The sequence below is a fragment of the Balaenoptera physalus genome, assembly GCF_965194825.1.
Source record: "Balaenoptera physalus genome assembly, chromosome: 21".
In the NCBI taxonomy this organism is placed as follows: Eukaryota; Metazoa; Chordata; class Mammalia; order Artiodactyla; family Balaenopteridae; genus Balaenoptera; species Balaenoptera physalus.
Window position 1 is genome coordinate 40,449,164 of NC_138902.1, and position 24,335 is coordinate 40,473,498.

General features: G+C 41.2%; 1 protein-coding gene across 2 annotated transcripts; it reads right to left on the reverse strand.

Moving 5' to 3' along the window:
• Positions 1-324: 324 nt before the first annotated feature.
• On the reverse strand, positions 325-12,999 carry AGA (aspartylglucosaminidase). Of its 2 annotated transcripts, XM_082444115.1 has the most exons (9): positions 12,770-12,999; positions 10,738-10,891; positions 9,293-9,405; positions 8,263-8,375; positions 6,916-7,030; positions 6,201-6,276; positions 5,253-5,360; positions 4,401-4,534; positions 325-2,990 (listed from the first exon to the last, which is right to left on the reverse strand). In XM_082444115.1, the coding sequence occupies exons 1-9, from the start codon at positions 12,894-12,896 to the stop codon at positions 2,890-2,892; spliced, it is 1,041 nt and encodes a 346-aa protein (XP_082300241.1). In that variant the 5' UTR covers positions 12,897-12,999; the 3' UTR covers positions 325-2,889. The 2 variants fall into 2 exon arrangements, with proteins under 2 accessions (XP_082300241.1, XP_082300242.1); XM_082444116.1 differs by lacking the exon at positions 5,253-5,360.
• Positions 13,000-24,335: the final 11,336 nt, after the last annotated feature.

A 24,335-nucleotide genomic window follows, 5' to 3' on the forward strand; every position in this document is an offset into this window, starting at 1 on the left:
CATATGTGTGTGTGTGTGTGATATATATGCTACAGTATCTCAAAACACTTTTGGCCAATGGTATGCTGGTAAACTGTCTTTCTAGGGGGAAAACAAGCCCTAATTAGTAATATTTGCTGACATATGTGGTATAAATACTCCCAACATGGCTGATTTCAGGACATTAACAATTTAACCATTGGCTCCCTGGTTAAAGGGTCTCCAATACAACACTGCTTTAGCATCATAAGAACTCAATTGAGTGAGCTTGGATCGCTTTTATTCTTAACTCTTTGGTTTAATTTTCAATCAGCCTTTATTGCCATAAACAGAACAGGAGAGGAAGACAAGTGACATTGGTTTTATTTAGGAATGGAAAGAAGTGTTTTGGCATTTATGGTGTTTAAGGATTTTGCACAAGTTAGAAAGAAATAGAGACAGATTGCTGGCAATTGGTAGGGACTTTGTTTTCCCACATCTACTCTAATACCTGATTTTCTCATATTATCCACATTCTAGAAACCAAATTTTAATTAAAGAGAATACGTGAGCAACCACGTCTAATGCACGGCATAGAAAGGTCACAAGTTTAAATCAGTTGACCAAGTCTTTAGTGCACTGTCCCTGCATTAGAACTATATGACTTCCTGTCCCTTTAACTCAGAAGCAAATAGGTTGATGATGGCAGCTTTAACTTTCCCCATTATATCCATTTTGAATGTGGCAATGATTTTATCCCTCAAATGGCTATGCTTTTCCAAATACTGAAATATTGCACCTCTTTACTGGCTGACCCTGGGTTGTATGTGAAAAGACTCATCATATAGCACATATGGGGCACAAACAATTCGCAGATGAACAATTTTTGTAGACCTTGTTATCTCATCTTTTTAACTTCCTAAGACAGGGGTTGAGTATATATTGAGTAACATAAATAGCATAGTACTCAAGAAAACAAGCAAAAAATTTAAATATGCCTTTTTAGAAGCTTTTTTAAAGGTCTAGGAATCTTTTTGAAAAAATGACCGGTAAAGTGACATAAATAGGTCTTAATCTATTTTCATAATTAGCATCCAATTAAGATACATATTTATGTCATCAGTTTTTAATTCAAATGAAGTTAATTAAACTATTAAGATACTGGGTTCAATTATGTTCTTAGCTCCAAATTCAAATACCAAGCATCAGATGTAATAACACTTTAAAAAGAAGTCCAACAATTAAAAATTATGGGCTTTAAAAGTATATTATAGTCTATGTATGATATCTCAATTAAAAATGCATTATGCTTATTATTTGCCTTTTGAAACCAAAAGGGATCATTTGAGTGCTGGTAATGGAAACAGACCCTTTTTTTGTTTTTGTGTATATAGTGCACATATGTATGTCTAACAACTTCAGGTCAGAATTCTATAAATCAGGATCGGCTAAACTTCTAATCTGCTGGGGAGTAACGGGCCATGAAGACTTTCAAATTCATTTTTCTGGTGATACATGGCTGCCTAACATGTCAACGGATGGCAAACACACAGAACAGGCGTTTCGTCTTGATATAAATACATTCCCAGTTTAAATCTGGCTGCTTTTCCCTTGTTCCAAGGCCCCGTATCAGATGTCAGCAAGTCGAGGTGCCTTGGGGGAACCCACAAAAGTCAGATTTCCCCTTCCGCTCTGTGAGTGTGAGGCTGCGGGACTGCTTCCTTATTAGCGCTCAGGCTGCCGTCAGCAGCTGCTGAGTCCAGCTTTCAAGTTCCCATTTGTGAGGACTCGGATTGGGTGGACAGAGCAGAGGGCATTTGTGACGAGGCTCCCCAGACAGTGACGACACACGGCAAGGCCTGAGAACAGGTGACCTGAGGGCATTCTCAAAACTACAGCTTTCTAGCCCCAACTTACAAAGAGCATTAAATCTTAAGATGAGTGTAGGAGAAAACGGAGCAGATATACTGAAGGTGGGGGACAATATTGTACATACAGTTTTATTAATGACTCCTGATGTAAAAGGAAGGTAATGAAGGCAAAGATGATACTGAGAAAGCCCACTTACAGTCCTGTCTAGTTGTCCGCAGACGGCTGACCGAGCGCTCAGGAAAACAAGGCAGACGAGAGTTACTGACTCACTGCTAATTCAAACCACCAACATCTGCACAAGAGATTAGTAAAACCACAGTACAGATCAAGTTCCCTAAATCATTTTCGGAAGAAATTATCAATACGAAATATTTGTAGCTAAAAGGTCAGAGATTTTTTTTGGTGGCTAAAAACCTTCACACATTGAGAGCACCATCAGAGGAAAAAGCCCAAGAAAATCAACACAGTTGCTCGTCAGAAGACGGCCCACGTTTTCTAATACGTGCTAAACAAAACGCACCTTTATGATTAACAGCATTCTTTCCTCTTCAAGCTAGAAGAGAGCGTTATGTACAACTGATAACCAGTGATAAGAGACATATTACTCTAAGGTACTGAGGTTCAATCAGGACTTATCATGCTGTGACTCATTGTTACTTTTTTCTTTGGGTCTAAAAACCTTGGCTACTCTAATTATTTTAAGTATCCAAATATAGATTATTTCTTGTGGCTTTATTATACCACTATGGAAATAAATCCCCAAAGGAGCAATTTCTTGAAACACTAAGCAGAAATCCAAATATCACTCAAAATTTAAACATATACAAAATACATACACACATATTCATTTTCAGGGGATATACAAAGCTTAAATAAAAACAGATAATAAAAATTTTTCAGATATAGAAAGTGAAAATGCTCTTTTAGCATAAAATTTTTGTGCTTATCTTACACAAAGAATTTTAGAATACATGAGGCACATTATACGATGACAGTGAGTAGCCTTTTCAGCCTCTGTTTCTTTCTTCTTTAAATATAGATGCGGACAGAAAAGATGGATTAGATGCAGTCGACTTTTTCCTCAGTTGGCTCACTTTTTAGGGGATTGTAAACCATGAAATGAAACTGAGTAAATGTTGAAAGTTTATTGCAGGCAGCACCTGGGGCCAAGAAGAGAAAAAGTTGTTTGGTTAAATAGAGAATGCACATGTAATTTACAACCAGTACAGACATTGCTTCCCCACCTGGACACTGGCTGTTGTGTACCTGCTGTCCAGTCAGGCCACACGGAAGTGGGCTGTGTGTCCACCTTAGTGCAGATTAGTTGACAGTCCATGAGGGCAAAGAAAGGCAGTGGGAAAGCCATCTCTTTGAACCTCGGAATATAGGCTGATTTTTTGCTCCTATACATACGCGGTCATTGCTACTGTTATTTTAATGTTTTCATACCCTTTTCGCAGAAGAAGAAAATTTTCAGGTACACACTAAAAACTGTATTTCCCTAGTGACTAGGCCATTCCCTTCATCCATCCATAATCCTCCCCTCCCCAGGCACCCTGCTCTTTTCTACGCTTCTACATGGGTAGAAAGTGAGACTTGTTTTGTCAAGATGCTCTCTGTCAGACAACAGTGATTTCTTCCCCTGCTTAGACACCTGGAGGAAGCCCTTCTAATGCCATTACTTTAAATATAAGGGGCTGGTCAATTTTAAATTCATCTACAATTATATAATTATCATTTTTACATCCTGTTAAATCTAACTTTGAGCCTTCTAAGGTTTATTTCCTAAGAGGGAATCAATGAAACTGATTTATTTTAGACACAAAGCCTCCCCACCCATAACTTATATTGACTTTTGTATTTTAGTACTTAAAAAGGAGTAAGGAATTCCTCAAACAAGTTTTTCAGATACCAAACTGTGGGAAGTAAAAGATCAAAGCGCAATAATAAGCAGTCTACCCTAATAAGCTGTATTGATCAGTGTAGGCTGTGTACCTTCCCCACCTGAAATCTCACTAATGAGGAGCAGCAGTGGTTGATCTTGAAATGCTTTGAAACTGTGATAGGCTCACACGGAAGGTAAATGAAGCAAAGGACGTGCCTCAAATACAGCGCAAAAATAATTCTGCTAACGCCTTTAGTTTACTAATTAGTAATACATTTTGTACCTGGGAGCCCTGAGATCTAAATGACTGAGACCTTTAAATAATGAACAGAGAAGTGGGGAAGATCATTTATCCCTACCTACTTCTAACGAATAAAAGCATTTGACTAGATTAGCCCATCTCAGCATGTACTTGAGCCGAAGCTAAGCTTTCCTGAGGACAGACGTCAAGGGTAAGACCGAAAAGCCGACGACTGGACCCTGACCACTGCCAGTCGACAGAGGAGGGTTTCGGGTGTACTTCTAACGCTCTGGGCGTCCTGACACATTAACATGTATCCACTGCCTACTCAATATAGTCCCTGTTTCTACTGCAGAGGATTAAAATACCCAACAACATTTTAAAGTCTCTGTCCTCATCAACATTTGCAGGTTCATATAAATATGAATTTCAGATAAAACTTACCATAACTTCCAGTCACGTTAGCACATACCACAGCCCCAAAGAAGTTGGGAAAATACTTCTGGATTCTTAAAATCACTTTTTGGCATGCTGTGGTTGGGTCTTTTCCTCTTCTCATATATTCTACAGCTTGGTAGCTGATTTAAACAGAGGCAAAACTTTAGTATCACAGAATAAACTAACTCCAAATTTGGTTACTTGAGGTTAGACATCTAAAACCATCAAAATTGTCACATTTGACAAAATACAGTGCATGTTAAGTGAAAAGAGGTCTGTAACTCCTGTGAAAGTATCAACAGGAAAGGAAGTAAACCTTGATACCATGTCTACCTTTTCAACTAATCCACCCACTCATTTCAGATAAGGACTTTTTGGCTTCAGCTGAATAACTGTTACTTAGTAAAAACAGCCTGAAGTCATGAAGTATAGAGGTTATATTTAAGTAAGAAATGGGGCTACAATCAATGGGGAAAAATACTAGGCATGCGCAAAACATCCAGTTGCAAGGAGTATCTCTCAGTAATTAATTGTACACAGCGACTGCATTTCCTACTTTTATCATCAATTATCACGGTTCCTTTACTCAGTGGCCTTACGTAAATTATTTAAATAGACCCCAAGCATTCTCATCTGTGAAGCAGAGTGAGCAGTATTATTCTGTTTCAGAGGGCTATGATTACTTCATTTGAATGATGAGGACTGTCAAAATGACGGTGTCAGGAGCTGGGAAGCAGGGCTTCTGAAAAGCTCTCGTACACGCAAATTCGGGTCACGCGGCACAGACAATTACGTTCTCTCTTGAGGGACAATATCTCCTTCTAAGATCTCTGAAGCCACAAACGCGGGAGGGCGCACCTTGGGAGGAAGCGCATCAGTATGTCGCCGTCCCCGGTGGCTGCTGCAGCCCCTGCAGTGTCGTCGGCATAGGCCCCAGATCCAGGTATTGGCGAGTCTCCTATTCGACTTTGGGAGGGCACAGCGTGGTCATTCAGGACAGGAAGTCAAGTGCAGAAAATTCTTTTAGGAGACGTTTCTACTTAGTCACTGACTACTGTTTCAAGTAAATTCTTCATCAGAATACAGAGAATACACTCTCCTTAGTTTTTCCACTTAGGTTTTCGTACACCTGCATTCATTACATGAGAATCACACAGCAGCCCATCATACGTGGCGGGATGGCACAGGTTCACGGTGACTGTTCCACCATCGCCATCCTTGATCGTCTCATTTCTGGATTATCTCAGCAGGTTCCAACTGGTTTTCCTCACCTACAATCTATTCCTGCTGTCTAGGTCAGGTGCCAACATTTTACTCAAGTTTTTCCTTGTAACAAACCTTCCATGCTTTTCTACTACTTTGAAATAAAATCCAGAAATCCTTAAAGACCCCCTGAAATCTGGCTCTGGTCTTCCTCCCCCGCACCCGACAGATGTGCGGTTTTGTTTCTGGCCATTGGGAGCCCTGAACCTGAGCCTGTGCTACTTTGGATCTGCTAGTGCCTTGGCCTGGATGTCCCTGGCCCCTCTCTCAGGGTCAGGGTCAGGGTCAGCCCCCAGCCCCTCTCTCCAGGCCTCCCTGATGGCCCCAGCTTAATCTGGTCACACCTCCATCCCTCAACTCTGCTGCCCTGGCTGAGACACCTTCTCCTTTGCACTTAGCAGCTACTAATCTATTTTCTTTCACGATAACCTTAGCTGTGAGAGTAGGGTTGTGCTTTGTATTTTGCATCCCCCATAGCACCTGGGACATACTGGTTGATATTCAGTACATATTTTCGAGATCTGGTCTTTTAGAAACACTAACCCAGGTATTTTGAATTTTATACCATTTGTAGATGTACCAGCAGCAATATTTCCCATCTTATGGATGACAACCATGCCTAGAAATTAAAAAAAAAAAATCATTGTAGGTATCAACTCCAAAGTGTACCTCAAATATAACCAAATAATTGAGCAGTTGGTAATATAAATATCCTCTTCCATTATTTTCAGGTAGAAGACAATAGGAATCTTGGCAATATTGAAAATTACACCAGTGGTGAAATCTGTGTTTTTTAATGACCTTGTTTCACAGCATCATTTTGTAGACATCCCATATCCTCACTTCAAATTGCTCATTTTTCAATGCTTTTTGAAAGGTAATGCCAAAGAGAATCACGGCTATAGACTAATGGAAATTTTCAACATTACAGGAAATGACTGGAAAGATCATTTGAATGCGGCAAACATAACGTTATTAAAGAACTAAATATCAAACAAAGATTTAAAAATCCCCAAGTGAATAATCATTAGATTTATGTATAAAGTAATTTACCAAAATGTATACAGATGATATGAAAAGAATGTGTGTGTGTGTGTATATATATATATGTGTGTGTGTGTATTTTTTTTTTCTTAATTGCCAGTTAATCAAAATCACCTTCTGGTACATGATTAAGGATAAAGAAGTTAAGAACTACAGGAAGACAATTAAAACTAGCTGAACTTTAACCATAAAAACGGTATAGAAGGCAAATTACCAATAGTATCATGACCGTAGCTATCTCCTGTTTCCTTGTAGGTAGAACCATCTCGCTTTAAGATACTAGGTGGTTTGTAGGGTCCACAGTATTTTGAAGCATCTGGTATAACATTCTGTAAACAAGATTTAAGTTTTATTTTTTAGAAAGGGTGATTTTAGAAACCAGCGTGTAGTTATGTACAATCGCTAAACATTAGCGAGAAACCAAAAGGACATCGGGTAACTGAAAGATAATAATTAAAAGCCAAAGGTTAGCTAAGTCTTATGTGGACAGATGGATATAATTTTACTAAATACCTAGTCTAGTCTCAGAATTATATAATACGGAAGAGACATTTATATTATCCGGTAAAGATCCCCAGTTTTTCCCTGTATATGCCAAAAATTCTCAGCACAATGGCAAATGTAAATGAAGATTTTTAGATTAGATTTTTTTTTAGATTTCGCAAAGAAATCAGGTACAGAACATGACTTTTAAATTTTAGAATTTGTTCCCTGACCAAAGGAGAGCTACTCTGAAATTTAAAGCAAAATCTATTTTAAAATCTTCTATTTTTCAAAGCTAGGTACATGTGAACATATCCTAAGCTGTACTCTCAGATTCTTTTATGAATCTTAAAGGCTCAGGAAAATAATCCAAATTCGTAAGTTCAGGTTGTGGGTATGGATTAGTGTTAAAGCAAGAAACCTACAACTCATGTCTTGTTCATTTGCGCACCAGGTGCGTCCCATGACCTGGTTTCATGCAGTGGCCTCTTTCAAGTGACTCCCTGGTTACTCAGAGGTAACTAGGATTTGGCGAAGAAACAGGTAAAAGACTAACACGCTCCACAGCAGGATTCTGGATAGCAAAGACAAACCGATTTAGGCTAAAACTCCCATTGACTTAAAGATAAATTATCTTCCTGGTAACATACTAGACACCTAATAGTATAAATCCTCAAGTTAAAAAAGGGCGAGATAACTGGGTATACTTCACATAGATAAAATGTAAGAAATATTTTAGACTAATGGTTTCCAAACTTTGTTTTCTTCATACATGGAACCTTTTGTTACAAGGGAACACAGCAGAGCAGTTCTGAGTGAGGCAGCGCTTCTCCCACAGCAGAACCTTCACAGCTTGAAACCACTGCCGGGGGCCGGGAGTTCCCCACTCAGGACGTGGCTCGGATGCAGCTGGGGAGCTTTCGAGAACATCCTGTGCCCAGAGTTGGCACCAGTCGTTGGTTCTGAAGTGCCACCAGGGTGCTGATTGGCACCGCAGGCAACAGGTGGATGACCGAGAGCGGAAGGGGTGCCACGTAATATTTTCAGTAACTGACTTTTACAAATCACGCATACGTACCCTCCAGTAATTTGGCTGGCAATTCCAGGCAAGCCAATCTGAATGAAGGGCACAAGAAGCATCGGTAGATAAATCCTCGTTGATAAACCCCATACTTTCGGCAAACTTGGTGGCTGGAGATGAGGAAGAAAAATGTAAACGAGTTAAGTATTATCTTTTAAACAAAATGTATGCACAGGAAGTGCTGTGGGTCAGCTGTCTCGCACGTGGAGCGCAGCCATCCTGGGGGTAAACACAGACGGTCAAGGGAGTATTCACACGTGAAGAGTGTCACGGGCATCAGTTTCTAGATCTCGACTTCCCTACGTCCTTCCTGACCCTGATCTGCCGAGACCCTTGGTGGGGGGGTGTGATGACAGCTCTCCTTTCCCACCTTCCCTCCAGAATCTCCCTGCTTCTGCTTCACAAAAGGAAAGGGACACCTCGGAACAACCGCGACACTAACTGGGGTGCAATGCCCAGAGCGTAAAACAACGTTGAGACACCAAATAAAGGCACCACCGGATTCCACAAAAGACTGACAGCTCCTGTGTTTGTCAGGTGGTTTTCCATTCTGTTTCAACAGAATTGAAGGATGCCTACTGGAATTGTGAGCTAATACGTGGTTAAGAATGATCTTTTTGAATACAGATCACGGTATGGTTTTGGGTATATACCTTGGGAGGTGTTCAAGGAAGTGCCATTGCCATAGCAAAACTCCATCCGTTCCCATCTTCTGTTATCTTATGCGCCTTGGGTCTTACACCCATAAAAATGTAATACAAGAAGAGAAATAATGCTGAATCCTGTTTCCCTCCAGCAATTACTCATTTATTAATAATAAACTGATTTCTAAAAATCCTACTTTAAAAATGAAGAAAGTACAATTTAGAAGTTAAGTAACTTATCCAAAGTTAAATAGATGTTAAGTAAAATAGCTTGAATTTGAACTTAGGTCTGCTTTTATCCACTATTTTATACTGACTCCTTTTTTCACAGTGAAGACGATGGACACAAGACTACATAAAAATTGAGTACAGTTAAAACATACCTGACTCTCCTGCTAACAGCGTGTGTGTCGTGTGTTCCAGTACTTTTCGTGCTACACCGATGGCGTTTTTAATTCGTCTAAGATCTCCCACTGCTCCTACGTTCATGGTAGTACTGCAAGAAAAAAGTGCAGTAAGATCTATTAAGGTATTTTTATAGGTTCACAAATTTTTAAAAAATTGCTTTACTTCAAGCTATAGTGTTTTGTAGGATAAACTCCACTGTCTTAATGTAGACGTGACGGCACATCCATGAAGTTCATACAAATTCCCACATTCAGACATACTAGGGAACAAACAGAGAATCTATTACCCCTATATTCCCAAAGCACTAAAATTCTCAGTTTCCCATGGCTCGTTTTAAATATAGCTTTTGAAAGGGGTTTTAAGGCTTCAGGTCAGGCAACCCACAGCATTTGTGGTTGGTGGGTAAACGATGGTTTACCAGGTCAGAGACGTATTTCTGTACCTTGGGGTTCTCCCTGTTCTAAGGAGACTACCTACCTCAATGTGATAGTTTTCTACTATGATTATGATTTTCTTTCGTTTTTTTTTGGAAATAAAATTTTTATTGAGGTGTAGTTCATTTACAATGTTGTGTTAGTTTCAGGTGTCCAGCAAACTGAACCAGTTCTATATATGTATATATTCTTTTTCAGATTCTTTTCCATTATAGGTTATTGTAAGATATTGAGTATAGTTTCCTGTGCTATACAGTAGGTCCTTGTTGTTTACCTATTTTATGTATAGTAGTATGTAAATGTTAATCCCAACCTCCTGATTTATCCCTCCCGTACCTTTCCCCTTTGGTAACCATAAGTTTGTTTTCTCTGTCTCTGGGTCTAGTTCTGTTTTGTAAATATGTTCATTTGTATCGTTTTTTTTAGATTCCACAAATAAGTGATATCATACGATATTTGTCTTTTTCTGTCTGACTTACTTCACTTAGTATGATAATCTCTAGGTCCCTCCATGTTGCTGCAAATGGCATGACTTTCTTTTAATTGAGGGGGAAACGCCTTGTGTTTGGAAAGGCCAAATACAATATGCTAGGGGTTTTGACCTGCATCAAAACTTATATATTGCGGGGGGAGGGATAAATTGGGAGATTGGGATTGACATATAACACACTACTATATCTAAAACAGATAAACAACAAGGACCTACTGTACAGCACAGGGAACTCTACTCAGTACTCTGTAATGACTTACATGGGAAAGAACCTAAAAAAGAGTGGATATATGTATATGTATGTGTATAACAGATTCACTTTGCTGTATACCTGAAACTAACACAACATTGTAAATCAACTCTACCCCAATAAAAATTAAAAAAAAAACACATATATTTTCCATCTTGCTCTCTGTAGAAGACTCATCAACTATATATGTAACTCAACCTGCAGCGGAGGTGCAGAGAGCACCAAGGCGTTTCAGGGCGCGCCTACCCGTCCATGATCATGGCGTCCAGGGTGGTCTCTCCGGACTCGTCGGGGCTGCCGCCGAAGCCCACGGTGCCGTCACAGCGCTCCTGCTCACACGCCGCACAGCCGCTCTCAACCGCGTCCAGCGCAGACCCTCCAGCCGCCAACGTCCTCCACGCTGGCAATCAAATCCCAAGAGTGCTCGTGTAGACACGGATTTTTTTTTTTTCAATGCCAAAGGCAACAAACCAAAAATGCCTTGAAAACTCCTATTTTTAAAACTGTTTGCACATTTACTGCAAGTTAAACTGAAATTTTCGTCTATCAGGTGCTGCAAAGAAGTCAGAGTGATACAGACAGAATTATGTAACACAACCCTTTACCGTGAAGAATTCAGACTTTGGCTACTGATGCAAAGTGAGGGTTTTTTCACTTATTAATACCTCTTTCTATTGTGTGTGTGTGAGAAAAGAAGTATTCTCTCCTTCAGTTTTAAAAGTTACAACTGAAGCTACTAAAAGGCAAACTGAAAATTCATGAAATCATAGCCCCGTAAATTTCTTCTGCATCATCAGCTTATTAAAAATATACCAGCAAGTCTCCATAACAACAAAATAACAGCAAATAATTACAACGTGGGCTTCACGTGGATAATTCATTTAATCTTTCAGGTACTGTACAATTACTATCCTTATTTTAAAGAGGAAGAAACAGACCCAGAGAGGTTATTTGTTCAAGGTCACACAGCTAGTAGGCAGCAGCCTCAGGATTCAAAAGTAACCATTTTGGTTCCAGGGGCCATGCTTTTAACAGTAAACTATGTTCTCCAGAGCCCCAAACATGGAAAAGAGGGGGGGGAAAAAAAAAAAAAGGTGTTCAATAGTCAATTTCTTTACTAATAAAAATAGAATTCCTTGACGGGTTAATGCCACTATTGGTAAATAATAAGCATTACTACTGAAAGAACAGGCTTGAAAATATATTTAGAGAAGTTCCCCCCCTCTGAACACAGACAACATACACAGAATTGTTCCCAGCCCAGGGCCCTGAACTTTCTTTTCTGTCTCATCATCGCTGGGAATTTCTTTCTCACAGCCTGTTTCCTCATTTTTTTCTCTGAATCATTTGCACTGCCTATAACATACAAACTTAGCTCCATCAAATTCTAAGGCTAATTCAGCCCCAGAAAATCATATTAGCAGCCTCAAATGGGGGAGAAGGGGTCCGAAACTACTCCTAGGGTAGTGTGTCTTGAACTGAATGAAACAAGTACGATAAGAAAATGACAAGGTCATGGTATGTACAGGATGGTATCAAAGCACGTAAGCCAGGCACCTGACTCAGACTGGGTTTGAGGACAGTAAATGAGGGAGGTCTTCCTGGAAGAGGTAGTATCTTAGTTTGGTAGTTCTCAATCCTGACTGCAAATCAACATCACTTAGGCAGCTTTAAAAAAAAAAAAAAAAAAAAAAGCTTTGGTTCCAGCAGTGAAAGGAAAACCTCAGGAGGTAGGGCCCAGGCACGGGTCCTTCTGAGAAGCTCTGAGGATGATCCTAACGTATAACCAAGGTTGGAACTCCTTTTCCAGGTGGCAAATACAGCGCGTCAGCATGGAGCGACAAAAAGTACACGCAAAGCGAGCACGCGTTGTGGGGGAACTTAGTCGTCGGCGCAGCCTAAGTAGAGGGTACTGGGGAGATGTGACGGGCCCCAAAGGTGAGGTGGAGAGGCAGGGAAGGGCTGGAGGTCATCAAAAGCCGGCGTCGGAGCCACTGGAGGAAGAGTCTGAGCAGAAAGGCCGTAACTGCTCCGGGTCGGCAGCAGGGTGGAAAATACAGTGACTCGGGGCTGCAGAGACGGAGTCACAAAAAACGCTGAGGGCCTGAAATGCAGCAGTGGCGGGGAGGAGGGTCCATGTGCCCGAGGCGCCGCGGCTGCGGGAAAGGCTGCAGGGCAGGCTGCGGAAGGCCCGCCTCCCGGTTCCCAGCCCCTCGGCGCGGTCGGCGGCGGCCCGCCCCACCCGCGAGCTCTGGCAGCGCAGCCCCCGGCCCCGCACCTGCTACGGCTGCATTCCTGAAAGGCCAAGTGTTGAGGATCAGGGGCAGCGGGCCGGAGCTGCACACCGGGGCCCGGCAGAGCAGCAGCAGCGACAGCAGCAGCCGGAGGCTCGGCTTCCGCGCCATGGCCGCCCACCGCCGCCAAGAATAAGCCCGACGAGGCCCACGGCCGCCCGGGCCCCCGTACCTCCGCGGCTGGGGATCCCGGAACTCGCGGTCCCGGCGCCCCGCCCACTCCGCCGGCTCCCTTGGGGCGCGGTCCGGGCACCTCAACTCTCGCGAGAACTGGCCTCCTCCTGGGGACCGCGGGAGGTTTTCGTGCCCCTTGGGCGCCGGGATGTCTACGCCACCGTCCTTAAGTCTACGCAGATTTTTTTTTTTTTCTTTAATATTCAACCGAAAGTTAGTATGAAATTGCTCGGCCTTGGCTTACACGACCCTGGGAGCTTTCAAGTTTGATTTTAACGTGTTAGCCTCTTATGAAAAGTTGAAGTCGCTAAGTTTGCGAAGCTCACAGCGTGCTCCGTGGGTGCCTGGCCGCAGAGATCCGGGATGGGTTTTGAGTGTAGGTGAGGCGGCCTGGCTTACGGCCACGCTTCGTTTAGATTTCTCCCACCCTACCGTCGGTCGTCTTTCCTCTACAGCTTTTTGTAGGACGTCCTCTGGTTTTGCATCTCTGAGCTGAAAGAAATGGAGACACTGGAGAAGCAGAAATCCGCCGTCTCCCCAGCTCAGGGAAGTGTACCTTCCCGCGCCTCCGGGGCACGAAGCTTCCTCTGTGCCTTTCTGAATGTGTTTTACCTTACGCCTGGCACCATTACGTGCTTAATAAATGTTTGAATAAAGGCGGAACGGAGACTTTACCTTGTTGAAAGGTGAACTGAAGCGTATTAAAGGTTCTGGGAACTATGTTTGAAGTAGACATCCCATAAAACAATGATTGTTGAAAAGTGCGTTTATAACCTTTTACTTAACGTCTATGTAATTTGCTTGTTCTTAATTAGATTTACTCTTGGAAATTTCATGAGACATTAAACAGCTAATCATCATTTTAAGTTATCTTTCTTGCTGACAAATTCTGCAACAGAGATAACGAGCTTATTTGACTTTGTAAACCGAGGTGGAATAAAAGTACTATATTTAATGCTGAGAGCTCCAAAGACCTGCCTCTTCTAATTAAGTGACAAACTTAAATTAGGTTTTGTTTACCGAAGATTAGCCTAGATCATGGGAAATTGAAAAACATTTGGGTTAGTTTCTATATTTCTGTGAGTATACTTGATTTATTTAATGTTTGTCTTTAAGCCAATTAAAATAGAGCTGTTTACAAATTAATTGTGGCAATACTATTGGGAAGTTAAAATCACACATCTATAATATACCTAGACATTATAAACATACAGACAGGTACAAACAGATCTTATAGCTTTCGTTTTGAGATTTTAGCCATGAGACAGGTATGATAATGCAAACTTACTAGTTTATAAAAGAACATTGGATCCAAATTGTGTTCCTGGCAGATAGAATAAGTTTACCTGTTCAGATAGCTTTTTACTAATCTTTATGAAAGAGATTTCTAAGATTTTTCTTAGGCCTGGATTTCAAAATATCCTCCCCCTCCCTGGTTTCTAGAGAAGACCAGGTAGAAGAGTTACATCTCCAAAGGCACAGAGAAAGAATGCAAGTTCCCCCAAGGACTCTTGTTCCTTAAGTCCAGATCATTTACAGAGTCTGCAAATCTTTTGACATCTCATTGGGGAGGTTTGGGGATTGGTGGAAAAAAAAAAAAAAAAGTATGAGTGTGCTTTGAATTGTTTCTAGAGCTTCATTTCTGTTCCTGTAAAGACTTGATTTGTAATACAAGTTAGATGTTTTTAATTCCTTAAATAATTGGGCTGCAACCTGAATGATATTAAGAGACTGACCCACCCATCCAACTACTTATCCTCAATTTGCTTCTTTATATCAGGGAGAAGATCTTCCACTAAGATGAAAATCAAAAGATTTCTATGTTTCAGATTTTAGAGTTCTGTGTCCTTGGAATGTTTTAGTAAATCCTTCCACAAAGGCTTCAGAATGTTTTTCTTTCCCTCTGGGTACATAGTTTCATTTTAGTTTAGAGAAGACCTAAAAAAAAGTTGCTCTCAGGCTCTAAATATCAGCTTCCAATTTGACCAACTTATGACTGTAGAGCTACTTTAATAAAAGAAAAAAAAAATCCTTTCAAATTATCTTGTCAGGTGTCACCTGGGACAGAGTAGATTCCTGGTGGTATTGAACAAGCCCCTGGATACAGAGGTATCCCCCAAAAGGATACAAAAGATCCTACTCTCCCAAGATCCAGAGTCACCCCCAAAAACAAAGGAAAGACTCAGACAGTTCCCCCCCGCCGAGAGCTGGCAACAGTCAGGAGGACCCAAGCCTCAAATGGGATGCAGCCCACATTTCTTCCAGGCCATAGTCAGGGGCTTGCAACCTGACAGCTGCCAAGCCAAGTTCTCAGGACACATATAAACAAGCAGGCATAGCTGTCCCTGGGAATGAGAGAGTCACCACCAGCGGGCACCTAAAAGCTAAGTCAAGAGTCCCAATTCAAAGATCTCATTCTCACAACTGTGTTTTCCTGCCCATCTGGGTTTGGAAAGGAAGGCACAGCATGAAATTGTACTTTCCTCTCGACCAGGCCCCGCAGCAGAGATCCGGGAGAGCTGACTTTGGTAAGAACCTTTGCCGGCTTCACCAGTTTCCCCGGGATCCCATCTGCAGGCTCTGGAGCAAGTTGGGGTGTCCCAGCAGGTCTCTTCCAGGTCCCCAGAAACTGTAAAGGAGAAAAATAATGTTCCTTCTACCTTTTCTGGTGAGTGCCTGTCTGAGACCCCCTTACTTTAGGACGCCTCCTAACCGGATACGCTTACCTAGGTGAAAAGTTCACCGTGGCCACTGCAGTTCAGGATTATTCTTGATGAGTTTAACCTGCCTGTTCAGCCGGAAAACAAACTTTGATTCACCTGAGGCTCCACCCTGGACCCAGTCCAGCTCAAGTCAGTCCCAATCCGACCCCAGAGCCAGTCCGGTTTCTAAGTCGGACCCAGCCTGACTCCGACCAGCTTCTGGACCCAGTACGGACAAAGAAATGCTCACACGAAGTCTGAAAGCTCAGACTAGGATCCGGGGGGACTCGCGCATGACCTCCAGAGCCGGCGGGGAGGCGTGAGCTCAGGGCTCAGCAGGTACCCACGTTTCCTTCCTCTTTGCTCTTGGCAGCGGGGTGTCGGGGGTATATCGTCCTTCACTCTCTTCTGACACTAGAACTGTTAAAAGATAAACGGAGGCATGTTACATTCTTTTAAATTTATTTGAGCAAAAATCAATTCGAATCAGGCAGTATCCAATCTAGGAGGTAGAAAGCAGCTCCAAGGAGCTGTACAACATGAAAGACTTTCACGGGCAGAGGAGAGCAGGAAAAAGGTAGCTACACTGGCAAAAAAGCAGGTTGGTTATTTCAAAGTTACTTGCCTATAGGGGAGGAAACAGATTACCTAACTAGTGCTGACCAGACAGTTCCTGATTAACTGGTTTAAGATTCCATTTCTGGGAGAGCCAAAACTGTGATTAAGTCAAGTCTTAGTTTGGTGATGTGGAGTTACCTATTTTATATATATATGAGTGTATATATGTCAATCCCAATCTCTCAATTCATCCCACTCCCCACGCCCAGACTTTTAAAATATTAACTTGGTAGGAATTGCAAGGTTTACAGAAACTTCAAGGCTCTTATTGCTATGAAATTAAATAGACAATTTAAACAGCATAAGATAGCCTAGAAGAATTATCCCAAGATAGGGAAGTGCTATTAAAAAGTTAGGCGTAAGGACTTCCCTGGTGGCGCAGTGGTTAAGAATCTGCCTGCCAAAGCAGGGGACACGGGTTCGAGCCCTGGCCTGGGAAGATCCCACATGCTGCGGAGCCACTAAGCCCGTGCGCTACAACTACTGAGCCTGCGCTCTAGAGCCTGCGAGCCACAACTACTGAGCCCATGTGCCTAGAGCCCATGCTCCGCAACAACTAGAGAAAGCCGGTGGGCAGCAATGAAGACCCAGTGCAGCCAAATTAAAAAAAAAAAAAAAAAAAGAAAAAAGTTAGGTGTAATTAAAGAGAAGTGTTATAAACTTCTGCTGTGGGATTTTGGAGGAGGAACAAGTTGTTTGTGCTGGGGTCATCAGGGTAAACTAATGCCAGCTGAAATTTGAAATTTCAATTAATTTTCATTAGCACCTGCACTGAGCCTTAGTTTTCTTGATACAACCTCGGGAGCCAGGTCAAGTCTTAAGCAAAAATAAATAAAAAATAATAAAAATAAAAATAATCGTGTAACATAATATGTGAAAAACTGGTCTCCCTGCCCGCTGGTCTCTATAGCTCTCCCTAGTTGGGCACGTATATTTCTTCTGGCTAAAAGAGCCTGAACTTGTTACCTCCTGTTAAGTCCACTCTTGTCCAAATTTCCTACTTGAAATCAAAATTCCTATCAGAGAGGTTCAGTTCATCTATTGGTTGGAGGAAAACGGCTAAATTATTTGATAGTGGGAGTGTCAGAGAAAAGATCGCGATATGTTAGCTTCCCCAAGGATATTTGTTTTTAAAATAATTAGTGTGCCATCTCAAAGGAATCTAACTTATTTGGCGGCTTTCTAACATTTGTTAAAATACCCGGCAGATCCACTCTTCAGTTTGCCTCAATTTAGAATCATCTCTGCAGCTATGTCTTAAAGATGTTAAATTAGTCTGGATATTTGGGTTTCTTCTGGATTAATTTTTCCTTGACTCACAGCTGGAGCATAGTTTGAGTTTCAGTCCTAGAAATCACCTCATGTTACTCTCAGGTTTTCGTTTGCGCCTGTGTATAACTGGATGCTTATGCTTTATTTTGAGGTAAATCTAAATGAAAAGAGATATCTGTTAATCAGATAGGAGACCTTAAAAACAAATGGTCCACAGTTTTCCAGCGTCCGCTCCAATTATTTATTCTTTTAAATCATTAATTATATATAACAGCAGAAGTATGTAGCATTATTGATAAATCAAAATAATTAGATAGACATTATTTTTATTTAAATTTAGAATGCATTACACAGTTTTCTTTGGTCAAAAGCTTATTTTCCTAAATGGAACTTATAACTAGCAATATTGTGGGAGGATTCTCAACCTCTGCATCTTAAAACACAGGGCAACAACGTATCAGTGTGGTTAATTCATAAAATCTTCCCTAGGCAAACTTTTCATCTGTGAAATGGAGAAAATAGGAGTGTTATTCTTTATCTTACGAAGTTTTGGGAATGAGTTAGGAGATGTGAGAGAATAGTAAAGTACAATGAAAATTCAATAAAATTCTGTTGTTTAATTGGCATCTGCCAAGCAATTGATGTCAGGGAGGAGGTGCTGCAGAAATACACAAAGCAACAAAAAAGAAATCATTCTGAGATTCAGAATTTTCCACAGGACTCGTGCAGAGTTGGCCAGATACCTGTAACACATTTTTAAGTAAGCACTTAGAACTTCCTTGACTGTCTTAAATGAGAGTTAAAAATAATGTTTTCCCTCGACTAAAATGTGGTTTCAGTGTTTACAGAGATGGTCCATGGCAGGGTTGTGAGATTTCTGGAGTGTCTTAAAAACACCATCCTGCAGGCTCACCAAGGAGACAGCCTCAAATGGAACCTTAAACGGTGTTACAGGTAGAGCCTTCCTCTGCGGGGTGAAGAGGACATGCAGGCGGCCGCAGCCTCCCCTCTGTTTCCTCTAAACTTCACGGCTTTCAATTTGTCAGTCTCAGAAGGATGCAGAGTTGAGTCTCTCCTGATAGCATTTGAAACTGTGGCTCCACAGAGGATTTAACGCTGTAGTTGCAGGGAGTCTAGGTATTTCAAATCTGAGGCTTAAAAAACTAAGCCGTCCCCTCCGGCTTTTGCACTGATTCTGTGAAATCCATTTGAGAAACATGCCCATGTTTTCCTCCTTGTTCGAAGCTGTAAGCGTGACTTGGCATTGAACTAATAATTTCTTTTTTCAAGAACTCCCCAGTGAACTACTACCTGGGTTATCTAAATACAGGTTATTTATTTGATTGGCATTTGCTCTTGTCAGTTTTGCAGACTGTAAGTAATGTTAGTTGCTAACAAAAGAAACTCATGGTACCGCATTTCTCATTTATGTCCATTTTTACACTAATCCTGGGACACTTGATGATTCTTCCTGATTGTACATTTTGGTGTAATTAGAGTCATTATACAGATATAAGTGTTATCTTATTATTCTCTAAATTGGAAAAGAAAGTATTCTTCCTTTCTGAAATACTTTTTCTGGGTCATGCCCTTGAACCCATTTGTCAAATCATAGGAGATTCAAATCACAAAGTTTTTTTTTTTTTTTTTTGACTTTTTAGCCTTTAAAAGTCATCTTGGTGGCTTACAGGACCAAGATTGTGTAGAAGAGTAGTGTCTTATTAAGTGATTTCTTTTCAAAATGAGTTATACACAACATATTTTCAATTTGTAATTTTAATACTGGTCACTGCTACAATAAAGTTATAACAAGGATATAGCAGACCATTTTACATGGTGGAATCTACTTTTATGACAGCTGTTTATAATGTTATGATGTCTTCATGAATGTGATCCATTATAATAAGAAAGGCAGGGACAACAGAACAAACTTCAGGATGTCTTCCTACCACTTTAAACATCACCTTCACATCGTTAACTAGTGTCACAAATGGTTTTAATGGAGAAATTTAACAATAAAAGCAAAATTCCAAAAAGAAAAAATCCATGACTCACAAGATTACTCTCACCATTTAAAGTAATACTCATCCAGTGATCATGATTTAAATGGAAAAATATTCTAATGTGAACAAATGTACCTTGTGTATAACTATCTAAGTAGTCTGTTATTTCCCAATGGTTCATATAAAAATTTAAAAGGAAGGATTATTTTACATGTGACTTGGTGTTCATTTTGTCATTTTTTAGAAACGCATAGGTGTTTGACAATCTCTCAGTACTCTGTTCTCTAGCCCTTACTGAAGATAAGGCATTAACATCTTGGTACATATCTGTTTGGTGAAAAATCTTGACAATACACAAACTGTTGTGTAACCTGCTTTTGAAAGATATCTTTAGCCTCTTTGTGTGTCACTAATAGTCTTTACACCATTTAAACCCTTTTTATTGTGAAATATAAATGTAGCAAAGGACATAAAGCATAAAGATACAACCTAAAGAATTTTGCATAAAAGGAAAACCCGTGTAATCACCATTCATGTCAACAAATAGAGTATTTTGAGTACCCCAGAGAGCCTTTAACTGCTCATACAGCATAATCTGTAGTGGAGGTGTAAAATTCATTTATGACCGAACAAAAATGATCATTTTCTACTGTCTTTTAAATTGTAGGTCTTCGTGTATAAATAATGTTTCAGAATTAACCTGTCAGGTAGTACATTGAGTTTATATGGTAGACTATAGCAATTAAAATAGTATCATGCTAGCTCATGGGTGAAGGTGCATATTAGGAATTCAGGACTCTTACATGGCTCAGGTGAGTGGGCAAGGCCCATTACTAACACAGGTTTCTGAAGAGCCAGGACAGATTTAGATATTAGGCAGGTCTCCAAATTTGGGGCAAATTCAGGGAGTCAGGTAGTGAGAGAAAATGACCTCTCATTCCGAGGAAGAGGGGCTTTTTGACCCTCCTACCATCTTTATCATCTTCTGGTCACAGAATTAAGGAGCTGTGAACCAACTAGCTTTTAATTGCATCCCAGGGTCCTGACTACCCGATGGCTCTAACTGTAAAAAGCTTAGATCACACATCTTTAAATTCTTGAACTTCACAGGTTTAGGGTTATGATAACTGTGATTTTGAAATTTTGTATCAGCTTTAAGTGCTTTGAGTATCAAATAACAGAAAACTTAGTAACGGTTTAAAGCAAAAAGGATTTACTTTGTTGCACAAAACAAGAAGTAAAAGGGGGTTGGCATTGGTTCAGTAGCTCTAAAAGGTCAGCACTTACTTGTTGCCTTATGGTCACAAGACAGCTACTGTTGCTCCAGACATCATATCCATGTTCAAGCCAGGGGGTGGGAGATTCCCAGACATGCCCAGCAGAAAACTACTTCGTTCTCATTGATTAGAATGGTGTCTCTTGACCTTTCCAGTAAAAGCCTTCATTCAACACTCACGACATTTTCTTTTTCTTTCTTTTTTTTTTTTGAAGGAAGTGGCTGGATGTCACTTCTGGGTCAGTGTAGTACATAATAGGAACAACACATACAGAAAGAGGCCAGATACTGAGGCGACCTTGAGAGTTTAAGACCTTTGTAAATTTCTAGAAACTTTTTAAAGAACTTTGGACTTCATCAGAGTATAAAATTGGAGTTTGAGCCCATCTTGTTTACATCTCAAGATCAAAGGAGCCTCATTCAACATCAGAATGATGATTATGCTGCTCAGAGGGAGGTTGAAGGGAATAGGGCATTCTCCCTCTGTGATAGAAACAGCGTTATTTTTGAGAATATGAGGTTAAAGGAATATGGGGGACTTAATGTCTGATAATCTTGATCTTCTCTGGGAGTAGTAAAAATCACCTGCCAAGATTACAGCAAGTTTGAAATGGTGACTAGAGATTGGTGAGGGAATTTAGGAGATTCATTATGGGAAGTATCATAAAGATGGGCAATGATTGAACAAAACAGATCGTGGAGCACGGAAACAGATCCATTTGACGTCAAGCAGCCTGATGTTGCTGAATCCTAATTAATCATAGTCTTTGCCTTTCTCTAGTATCATTTTAAAGCACCTGAATTATAATGTCAAAAGTGAGAATCATCCGCTACTGGGGAGGGAGTCTACTTGGTTGATGGGAAATTTATTGGTATTGCTGACAATGGCAACATTCAGACTGAACACTGTGTGTGTATGTTTAAGGGAGCGTCACCAAACTGGGTGAGTGGAAGGTCTTGTAAAGGTAGAGGGCCCATTTTGGTGGATGCCAAGGGCTAGAGGGCTGGAGAGTAAGGAGGTTGTAATAAACGGCAACAGCACTTTTCGCATATGCTGACTATCACATTCTAGGCTTCAAAGACAGATCCCATCCTCAAATTAAGGACGAGGAAATTTACTATCTGGGCTGGACTTAGCCTTAGAAACCTCAACAGTTGTTGTCTCCTTTTTTCTCTTCTTCTTTCCTTACCTCTTTTCTCCCTCTCTCTCCCTTCCTCCTTCACCTTCCTTCCTTCTTTTCTTCCTTCCTTCCCTCCTCCTCCCCTCTTTTTCCCTCTCCTCTCCTTCTTCCCTTTCTTCTTTTCAAAAATATTTATTGGTTGCTTATTATGTGTCAGGGATTTTTTATATGATATAGATACAGTGGTGAACAAATCAGAGAAATTCCTACTCTGATGGAACCTGTGTAAACCACTGAACAAATACGTCGTATGTTAAAGAGCCGTGGAAGCCCTGGAGGAAAATGAGGCAGCGTGATGGGGTTGCCGGATGGGATAGTCCTGGTGACGGTGATGGGAAACGGTGAGATTCTGGATGGGTTTTGAAGGAAAAGCCTATAGACTCGCTGATGGTTTGGGAGACGTGGTGTAAGATGCCTGGGGGTAGCTGACTGCGCTGGGTGATGTGACCAGTTACAACTCAGGATGAGAAATGGGACAAGGGCTACATTTTTGGTTTTGGGAACAGAGTGACCTTGGAGTTGATTTAATTAGTGTCATGCTCCGACAGGTTACTGAGTCTTAGGAGGGCAGAACCCGTATTGCTCACAGCGGCCTCAGTGGGCACTCACAGGAGTGGTCCGCTGGGGTTGGGGGGGGAGCTTATCCAAGTCCTTCATCACGAGACTCTCCTGCTGACTGCAGCTCCCTTCCCCGAGAAGGTTCCTCCTAACTGCTTATATTCCTTCTCCTGTTCATGGAGGATGTTCATGGAACTCTTGGCCATTCCAGCCCGTGCTCTGAGGGACGTATCTGAGTGATAAGTCAGAGAAGACTAAACTGGGCAGACTCACCTTTTCCTCTGGAGCCTGAGCTGCTCCCAGGCATGGGCTCCTCGCCCTGCGCTGTGCTTTGCGGTCCCGCCCGGGGAAGCTGGCCGCCTCTGGGTTTCACGGGATGAAGCCCATTTGCCTCGTGGTAAAGAGATATCCTCTTGGTTTATCGTGAAAGTGATCATCAGGCCACTCTTTGCCCCTCCTGGATTCTATCTTGCAGTTGACTCAGAGCCCTGGCTACGGACAGGAGTCCTACGGGTGGAGTTCCCTGGGGAACCACACAGCGGTCACGGTCACATTGCCTTGTGTTTCATCACCGTTTACAGACATAGGCACACACACGTCAACCCATCCACGGCTCCTGTTGTGCAGGTGAAGGGATTGAAGTTTATAGCAGGAAACTGACATGACCAAACTCATTGTAACCAAAAGTAGCATGGAGATAATATATCCAGGTCTCCTTACTGCTAAACATAATGTTTCCCCCCTTATATCCACAACGACTTTGGATATATATTAAGGGTAAGTTTCCCTTGAGTCCTCGGGGTAACGTGCACGTTCGTCAAAGTTTGCGCAGCAGCACAGGAAACCTCTGACAAAGCGTGAACATAGAAAACGTGTCACTATACATTTTATTAGTTAAAGCCTTGCACATTCGTTCATCCATCTCTCATTTGAAATAGGTCAAATTTTTCATTCGTGTCCGAAATGTATTCAAATATATTTTCTTTGAGAGTTGCCTTTCATAGTTTTTTTTCTTTTTTTAAGTGCTGAATTTTGGTATGAATTTTGTTATGTTTGTTCATCTGGTGATATTTGTGACTCGACTGGGAAATGAATAATAACATCCCCAAACTGTTGAAGAATTTCTATAGCAGCTGCTTTCTACCAAGTACTTTTGAATTCCTCTGTCTTGGCAGAATGCAATATCTATTAATTATCACAAAATTTTAAAAGTCTCCAGCTTTGCAATGAAAACTATGCTGTGCTTATTTTTCTGTGAAGGAAAATCTAACATGGTGAGTACCCAGGGGAGTCATGATGGGCAGATAGCACAATATGAATGGCGCTGGAATGCTTCCACGTGGCACTAAACTCTTATCTCCAGCCAAGACCCATCAACACAAATAGAAGGAATGTGAATTAGCTGTTGAGGCCGTGCATTTACTTTTAAGAGCAACTGTGCAATCTAGTTTTCAAGACCCGAGCCACCCAAACACATTTTTCTACATCACATAATGTTATCATTTAAATATTGTCATTCAAATGTGAAGACCAGCTGTGCATATCAGGACACAGCTGCCGGGCTGAGGTACAGATAAGCCATCTGGTGCTTGGTTCTGGGTGGTTAAATTCCAGCCGGGAATTTCACTTCGTATCCAGCTGTGATAAAGTCAAGTGAAGGCTGCATATTATTCCTCAGAAATCACTCCTTTGGGATATTCCTCAGAAATAAATTTCAGCCAGAGGTGTCATTGATTGGTTCTACACTTTCAATGATAGCATTTGCC